Genomic DNA, 9,571 nt, shown 5'->3' on the forward strand with positions numbered 1-9,571 from the left:
GTCGTCTGGTTTTGTTGCTTAAGAAATGCAAGCAATTAGTAACAAACAACAAATAACTTGTAGTAAAAAAGGGAAAGACCCCCTTGCTCATATTTACACTCAGCACACGCTCCCCACACACACCGAGGAGGAGAGGGGGTTTCAGCTCGCCTTAAGAAGAGCCCCTGCAGGGAGCTTGCAGGGCAGGTAAGCTCCTTCCCCGCCTTGTTTTCCACGCCGGTGGCCTCGGGACCCGCCTCTCCCGCCGCCATGGCCATCGCCTCCGCCCGCCGGCGCTTCGCCTGAGGCTCCGCGCGCTCAGGGCGGGAAGCGCGGCGCCGCGCGCTGGAGGAGCGCGGCGCGGCGGCCGGCAGGGGGCGCTGCCGCCCCGGCGGCGGGAGGGCGCGCGTGCGCCGCTGCCCCGGCGGCCATGGCGGCGCTGCTGGAGCACGAGAGCCAGATCTTCCTGGACCTCTTCCACCGGGACGGGCTGGTCATCTGCGCCCGCGGGCTCGGCATCGACCGCCTGCTGCTGCGCTTCCTCCGCCTCTACTGCGAGCCCGCCAGCCTGGTGCTGGTGCTGAACACCAGCCCCGCCGAGGAGGTGAGGGGAGCCCTGGCAGCGGCGTCGCGGCGGCCCCGCCCCTTCCCCCTCACCGGCGCCGCGCCTCACTTTCGGCGGGCGCAGCCGGGGCGGGTGGCGGCTCTGCCGGTGTCTCGGCCCTGGGGGAGGAGGCGGCTGCCCGCTCCCGCCGAGCGGAGCGGCTCTGCGGGCCGGGCGGGCCGGGGCCGGGGCCGGCGGGGGCCTGCGCGCTGTGCCCCGGCCTTTGCACTTAGTGGGGAGAAGCTGCCAGACCAGAGGCGTTCGGGATCAAAGCAAGGTCCGAATTTTTACTTGTGCAGCACGATGAAGTCCCAATAAGTAATTAACTTGTAAATAGCAGGAGGCTGTTAGTAGCCAGCGAGCAGAAAGGGGTGAAACTTGACAGATTTGTCCCTGCTGGCACAAAAAAAATGTTGCTTGGTTTTCCCTGGAAACAAGGAGGTTTCCCACCCTCAGGGAGCTGGTGTTCTGGGGATTTTTTGTAGTGACCGTAGCTGACCAAATACCACAGCTGTACGTAAGACTAAGCTTGACGTATGTGACCTACCTGATGTAGTTGTCTTTGACAGCAGGTGAGTGGACTAAAAAGACCATCTCTTCCCAATTCTCTGTTCTTAAATCAGTATTAAAATTGACTATTCTCTGCAAAAGAGTTATTGGAACCTAAGAAAATGCAAGCTCCTTCGAGTGTCAGTTGCCCGTATTTGCTTAAGTATTGTCTAGCTACTACTGAAAATAAATACTTTTTTGATTACCTGGATGAGTTTGAAACTGAACAGAGTATACTACTAAGAATAAAAAAAAATCATAGTTCTGACTTCTTAACTTCTCATGTTATACCGTCATGGACAGCTTCTCAAACTTAACAGAGTATGTATAAGGGTTTTTTGTATCCATGTCATGAGTTACCACAATGATATCTTGTGTTTTTATTATGTTTGGTTTAGGAGTATTTTATTGATCGGCTGAGGTCAGATGGAGTTGTTCATATTCCTCGGCGTGTTACCAATGAAATTACAAATAATACTAGGTATGAATTTTACACACAAGGAGGAGTCATCTTTGCAACAAGTCGAATCCTTGTGGTAGATTTCCTTACCGACAGAATTCCTGCGAACCTCATTACCGGTAAGAGTTTAATGAGATAAAGGTGAGACACGTCTTTTTGAAAATATATAAAGCTTAATGCTACATGAAGAGTTCTCCTAATCAGTAATGAGGCTGAAAAATTATTCCTTTTTGTCTGCAAAGACTGTGGTAAAAGGAGCAAATACATAGTTCTTTTTTTTTAACAGTTTTCTTTGCTCCAAACATGTTTGCCTTATTTAATTATACAATCTGAAAACATCCGTATTATTTTTAGATACTGGATCATGCATTTGTACAGCTTTCTAATATCAATGTGTCTGGAATACAAGTCAGCAGTTAAACTATGCCGTTGACATAAGAAACATGAGATTCCGACTGCCTTTCAAAGAATAATTGATTGCACATGGTAAAATAGTGTCCAGTGATCTATACTGCAGGCAATCTATAGGCCAGGACACTGGCCTATGATTAAAACTGATTTTAGATGTCATGTTTTATCAACCATACGCACTACCTATTTTTTACGTTAACAAATTACTCCTGATGACACTTCGCATCAAAAAATAGCAATAACTTACTAATCTTTGTTTTGACACACCTTGGACACTATCTGAATAGCACTATTGTGAAGTAATACTATTGCTACCATTATAAAGGTTTTGGGAGTTGCTTGTGACCTTTTTTATTGTTACATAGAAATTATACATGAAAGATGTTATCTTCCTCCTCTCCTGTTCCCCTTCTCCCCCAGCCACCATGGGTTTTTTGTTCTTGTCTAAGCTGGAAACTTAGTTACAGCCTGGAGAGCTAGTAAAATAGGTATCTAAGAGCCAGGAATATAAGAATATTTTGCTGTTGTCTGTATGTTAACATCCTAATGGCTAAACATAACTGAATATTGAATGTGTAGAAGAATGTAAGTTTCTGCTTCGGAAACTTTATTCCTTTTAGTCAATCTATGACAAGCTCTAATCTGTAAAACATTTTAAACAGTTTTATCCTAGAGCCAAAGGATGCCAGATTTGTCAATTCTGATATTTCTAGCTTAAAAAAAGCTCCTACATTTTCTGGGCAACGTAATTTATCTTCTTCCCCTTGGCTCCTTCCTCTCTATGCTCTACCAAAGAAGTAAAAATAAGAAAGAGAGAAACCTTTGGACTTTGTCAGTATGAAAAGAAGAAACACACTAAAGAGTCTAAAAAAAATAGTCCAGTCCTATGATGACACAGTTGCTATAGTTTTTGCATTGCCACGAGAGGTCAGTGTGACAGCAGCTTTGGTAGACTTGCTGCTTCATTTAAAACTTGGGTAACACGTGGTTCAGTTGGACACATATATTATGTGTGTGTGAAATTGCATGACAGAGACAACAAAAACTTGTAATAGTGTTTCCTGAGGAACTAACATAGCAAAAAATCAGTAATGTGTTTCTAGGTGTTATAAATGATGGTTATAAAATCAGTGTAGAATCACATGTGGATTAACGTTTGATGAACTCCCAAGTTCAGGTAAATGAAGATAAGAAATTATCACTGCAGTAAAGAAGAATTATTTCTGGTGGTTTTGGCCAAATAGAAATGATGTACTTAATGGCGTGGTAAAACTGATGCAAGTTGTTTCTACCAAATTGTTTCTTACACAGCAGTGTGAACTCGCTTCGTAAGCAGAGAAATACTGACTAAAAGTAGGAAGGTGTTATAATAAACACATAGTCTTACTGGCCTGTAACAAATTTTGTGTCTCCTATAATGTCCTGTCAGAGTCACGTCTTGACAGACAGGAAGATGTTCAGAAATGAGTACGATCATTTTTATGTCCTGAAAAATTTGCTTCATAGAAGACATGTAAGAATGTCTAGATAGAAAATACTTTTTAGTGGCTTATTCCATGACTTGATCACGAGTAGCTAGCAGTTATATGGAACTTTTCCTTATAAGTGCTTTTTGATTTACAAAGCAAAAGCATATTAAAATCAGTGGCTGGGTGCCAAGTTGAAGAAACTTGTTACAGAAATTAAATACATTGTAAGTTTGTCAGCGGATGTAGGTACAAGGTAAAACCTGTGATGTTTGCTGTTCTTTGCTTCCATTTTAAAAAGGTATTTGTTATTCCGCTGGAAGCTGTGAACAGCTAAAAGTACCATATAGCCTCACTTCACTACGGGGAGAGTGAAAAAATGTAATGTGCTATGTAACACAAATAAGCATGAGGAAAAATAAGCCTTGGTTTTAACAAGTCTTGGCTGAATGAAGTGTAAATCCTAGAAGTACTCACCTCAAACACAATGTAGTTAAACTATTGTTTCACTTCTCTGTACTAAAATGTGCACAATAAACCTTTTTTTCTTAATACACCTATAGCCTTGAAGAAAATTGGTGGTGTACAGTTGACGGAAGTTTCTGTCCTCAGGTGTGAATATGAATGTCATAAGGGGGAAGAAAATCAAAATAAATGTTTTCAGAAGTTCTTTGATTATGTAAACACTTGAACTGTTACCAATGAAACATACTTGACAAGTCTGTAATTCCAGAACTTCTCTAACAAAATAATTCAAATATCACAATCTTGCTTTGTTGTAATAGTGTGTTATGTCTTGCATTTGCTTTTACTCCTTTTAAAAGGCTCAAGCTCAAGTTTTGCCTTAGAGGTAAAGAATTTTCTAAGCTGAGAATTCCTGCCACTCAAGCGCAAGGTTGTTTGTCCTTTTTTTGCTAAAGATGCATCATTAACCCAGTTCTGTTATTTGAGGATTCCATGGTACTGAAACTGAGGAATCACTTGGTTTGAATCCCAGGAAGTTTGTTCAGCCATCAATTTAGAAGATTTAAATTCCTCTGGTACTTTAAGGAAAAAAAGTCTTAAAAGAGTAAGACAGTTTGAGAAAAAAATCTATACAAAATTGGACCTTTCTTTACTTTTTTGAAACTTGAAAACCTTTTATTTTGCCAGGCATTTTGGTGTACAAAGCGCACAGAATTATTGAATCCTGTCAGGAAGCATTTATCTTGCGACTTTATCGTCAGAAGAACAAGCAAGGCTTCATTAAAGCTTTTACAGATAATGCGGTTGCGTTTAGCACTGGCTTTTGTCATGTGGAAAGAGTGATGAGAAATCTTTTTGTCAGGAAACTTTATCTGTGGCCAAGGTAAGGCACCTCTTTACTTCACTGGAGAGTTAAACTTGAAAATGGATGAAGGATGTTACAGTGGGTTTCAAAGAAAATGAGGTGTATGCAGTCACACTGCTAATCTGTGTTCCCTCTTGTATTCCCCAACAAATTTCATTCCATTTTTGACAGAAGAAGTGATCTTAAAGATGGTAAATTTCTGTAAGTATTTTTGAAAATAGACTCAAATCAATAAGGGGCTCTACATTACAGTATAGCTGTCCTTACAGCCAACAGAAATCACAGCAGAAAGTGATATTTTTAATAGCTTAAGAAAAACTTCACTTATTAAACAGATTATTTAAGCCATGAAGTAACAGGAATACAATCTCTCAGTTCTGCTGTTCATGGAGGTATTTGTTTCTACATGTCAGGTTTTTTAATCTTCTTTGACGTGTGTGTTGTGTATGAATAATATTTCTTGATGCCTGATAGAAACCGAATTGCGCAGTTTGTGACATGCGTTAAGACTTTTAGGAGCAGAGCCGCAAATGGAACTGGGCACTTTAGCTGATTACCCATTCGATGCTCTTGCCTTGGGCAGGAGATCTGCCTGTTCCTTCCTTTAGTCCAGCCTAGAATGTGTTTCACTCCATCTTGACATACTGTTACTCTACATTGCAAACTCTTTAACAGTCTTTCTTTCAGTATCACTAAGAAGTGAAAATGGACATAACTAGGATTGAAAAGGTTGAATAGAAGCTCTCTAAATTTTCTTCCTTGGCCTCTGAACCGTGTAAAGACCTGGGGGTGCAGCATGCAGTAAGGGAAATGCTCACGGTGTTTCAGAGGTCGGCAGACATAGCATACTGTGCGTAAAAATCAGCTGGCATCTCTGTGCCTCTGCAGCCAGATCAGCTGTAACAAGGACCTGCTGCTTGTAATCAGAAGCTGGGAACATTGCAGAATCTGCCAGTGCATCTATGTGAACCCAAAGGATTTACGAACCCATTCCAATTCCTCCCTTGGGAGATTTTTTTTGGTTTTATTTCAGGAGTTGTAATGTGTAATAATGCTGTAGAATCTAGTGCAGTAATTTTCCATGGATCATTCACCAGCACTATAGGCTCGCATGACTAGAATGACTACTGTCATAACTGTGGAATAGATGGTTTTCTGAGGCTGTTCATAAGATTGCAGTCGTCACAGCAGTAGAAACTGATTTATCTTGCAATTACCGTAGTTGTTTATGTTTAAAACAATTGTTATCATAGTTTATACAAACTTCTGAATAATTGTAGGTCGAGCAAATCATGTATGTAAATCTCAATAAGCTGTTTTCCTCTTAGATTTCATATAGCAGTGAACTCATTTTTAGAGAAGCATAAACCTGAAGTGGTGGAAATACACGTGTCAATGACCCCTGCTATGCTTGCTATCCAGACTTCAGTCCTGGACATTCTGAACGCGTGCTTGAGAGAACTCAAACGTTATAATCCAGCTCTTGAAGTAGAAGATCTGTCTTTAGAAAATGCTATTGGTAAATCTTTTGACAAGGTAACCATTTTGATTGTTCTGTTCTGCCTAACTAAAGGGATGTAGATCTGCAAATTGTCTGCCATGCAAAAAAAAAAGATATTATTTGTAAAATAAATAACGAGGAGCAACTGAGTATTCTCCCATGAGGTGTTTATTACTGGTACAAGGAGAGAAACACTGTTAATCTGTAACGGTGATCTTCCAGTTGCCAGTAGGGTGTTTGGTGTATTGGTATTATTGGTCTTCCTTGAATTCCAAAGTCTTTATAGTAAGAACATTCTGATTCACGGTTGGTATATTATAATGATGATGATAAAGATGGCTACAATTTCAGCTTAAAATACTTTAGAGATCAGCATGCAGTTATTTCCACAACCACCCCTCCCCTTTTTTTTTTTCCTCTTGAATGTCCTGCTTGAATCTTTTTTATTTTCTCTACTGGTAGAAGCAGTGTATATAATAGGTAATATGCATGTGCATGCATCTGTAGTATCTTTCCATCATTATACATGTCATCATGGTAAAATCATAAACTTCAACCATCATAGTGGAACATGGTTATTTGTTACCTGTGATTTAGTCTTGATGTGAGGTCTTCTGTGCTTTAAATATTTAGAGGGTTTTTTTCTTGTGCTCTGTAGGTTGCACATCTGCATGATACTCATTCTGAAAATTAAATGAGATTATAGTATTTTTTACTACGATACTAGATACTAAAGGCACAGGCCAGTACCAGTAAAATAAGGGGGCTTTTATTTTACCTGGATTTTATTATTATATGGAAAGGAAAATATGTACTGAAAGCATTTAATGATACGTATCTGCAAACTGTTGAAATGTTTTACATAAAGGCATCTATATTATGTTAACTTTGCAAAAAATTATTACTTATCAAAACAAATACCTCACCATCACATATTTAATTGAGTATGTTTAATAACTTGGGGAAACTAGTAGCAGTCTCTGTAAAGGAAAAAAAAAAAGTGCATTCTTACCTTGGTTAGTATACTATGTATTTGACATCCTAGACTTTCCAATTTATATTTCTAGACAATACGTCACTATTTAGATCCTCTCTGGCATCAACTTGGAGCTAAGACAAAATCTTTGGTCCAGGATTTGAAGATACTACGTACTTCGCTGCTGTATCTAACTCAGTATGATTGTGTCACTTTCCTTAATCTTCTGGAGTCACTGAAAGCAAGTGAAAAAGCTTTTGGTGAGAATTCAGGTAAACACTGAATAACCATACAAGTTAATGCATGAAACAGTGAAATGTTGATATTTTTAATTAACATTCCCAAACATATGAAGGTATCTAATTAGGTTTTATATAACCAGCCATAAGGACGTAGGTTTTTATTGACAGATAATGCTTTCATCTTCCCACTTAACTGCTGTTACTTAACAGTGTGAGATTTGCATCATATTTCTGTCTTCTATTAAGCTAGTAATTATACAGCGAGCAGGTAACACAGGTATTCCAGATAGGAGATTTGGGGCTTTTATGGGAAAGGTTTGAAACACATGCATGTTGCAAATGTTAAACTACTACTGCTTTCTTTTCCTCTTTAGGTTGGCTGTTTCTTGACTCCAGTACTTCAATGTTTGTAAATGCTCGAGCTAGAGTTTATCGCATTGCAGATGAGAAACTGAATCAGAAAGGCAAAGTCTCTGAAAAAAGTGATGTAAAGAAGGAAAATGGTAATGATCATTCCTAATTTTAAGTTTGAGAGTGTCACACGATTTCAGACACTCTGCATAATATTACTTGTGCCGTGGTTCCCTACATGATCTTACACAGCTCCAGATCTCAATCTGTTAGCTGGGATAACTTGAGACATAATCTTAGTTCAAAAAGCGTATAACAACATAAAACAGAGTCACGAAGAAGTAAAGGGGCTGTTCTAAGCTTGCTTGGCCAATCATTGGGAAAGCTTTTATGGAATTGTTCTACATCGGTGTTTACCTTGATCTTTTTTATTTATGTGAACAGGTAGGAGGCTGCCATAGCTTTTATTTTTAAAAAAAATATATTCAGGAGTTTCAGAATTGAAGAATGAGTGAATATTTTAACTTTTTGCTTCACTAAAGCATTTATCCCCATTTTTAAATTTGTGTAAGAGTGCTCTCCAACCCATTAGCATAACAAGTTGCATATGTAGGCTGTTGAATATCGTGTTTGCTAACAACCATCACGCTATTGACATCTAACCACTAATTTAAAAATTTGAAGGATATTTTGACTGTAAGAACTGCTATGTTCAATCTTACTTTGTTTCAGAACTGAAAAGGGAATTGGTTCTAGAAAGTAACCCAAAATGGGAAGCTTTAAGAGAAGTACTAAAAGAGATTGAAAATGAAAATAGGAACAGTGAAGACCTTGGTGGCCCAGGTGAGAGAATACTAAATGATGCAAATTTTCACAGTACAGCTAGTTTTCACTTGTACTTGACTTTTGGGAGAAGGAGCCTAACTTTCACTGTAGTTTTATTAAAGAGCTAGTTTTAAATTTAATAACTGGTAGAGTTGAGGAGTTTATGTACATAAACTGTCTAAAACTGAAAAGTTTTTCATAAACTCCTATGTTGTTCTTGCTCTAAAAGGGAAATACTGTCGGTTTTTATACAAAACTGTTTATGAAATAACCTGTATTATCACAAAAAAATATTTTAACTTAGATTTCAATATTGTACTGATACCTCCGTCTCAAAACCAATAAAACTAATAACATGGAAGTTTATAATAATCTAGGTACCATTCACTTATTTCTCAAGTTCAGGTTAAAAAAAAATAAGGATTCTGTCTTATGCCCTTTCCATCTCACGTACTCTTCTCATGCACCTGAAAATTTGCTTCTCCAGGAGATGCACCTAAATGGGGTAGAGAGTATAAGGCAAGTGTGTTTCTAACTAACTGTTTTGCTCACTTTCCTATTTTAGGGCTTTTCATCCCCTTAAATTTCACCAAGTTTTATTTTAGGAAACAGTAAGGGTAAAAAAGTGTTCTTTTCTCCCACCACAGTGTTCTGACTCTGGATAAGAACTGGCGCTCTCGCCTAGTGTTGTAGGAGTTTATCTGAGTCAGCTTGTGGAGAATTGTTATTCGAGGCCCACAAATGTCAATAATACAGTGTGAAACATGTATGTTTTTTTAGACTCTTTAACACAGCTGACAAAGGCTGAAAATTAGAATGGTCTAAATGAAGTTCTGTCTTATTCCACATCTAAAAAAAATAAAAATAGAAAATGTCC

General features: G+C 38.9%; 1 protein-coding gene across 1 annotated transcript in view; it reads left to right on the top strand.

Moving 5' to 3' along the window:
* The first annotated feature begins 406 nt into the window (after window positions 1–406).
* The window catches only part of ERCC4 (ERCC excision repair 4, endonuclease catalytic subunit), a 16,800-nt gene continuing 7,635 nt past the window's right edge, over window positions 407–9,571 (top strand). The window contains 7 exon segments of the mRNA XM_074919559.1: window positions 407–583; window positions 1,531–1,711; window positions 4,622–4,817; window positions 6,128–6,335; window positions 7,368–7,548; window positions 7,893–8,021; window positions 8,602–8,712. Of these exon segments, the coding sequence (XP_074775660.1) occupies window positions 410–583; window positions 1,531–1,711; window positions 4,622–4,817; window positions 6,128–6,335; window positions 7,368–7,548; window positions 7,893–8,021; window positions 8,602–8,712 (1,180 nt within the window). The 5' untranslated portion in view covers window positions 407–409.

The sequence above is a fragment of the Athene noctua genome, chromosome 15 (genome assembly GCF_965140245.1).
Source record: "Athene noctua chromosome 15, bAthNoc1.hap1.1, whole genome shotgun sequence".
Classification (NCBI taxonomy): Eukaryota; Metazoa; Chordata; class Aves; order Strigiformes; family Strigidae; genus Athene; species Athene noctua.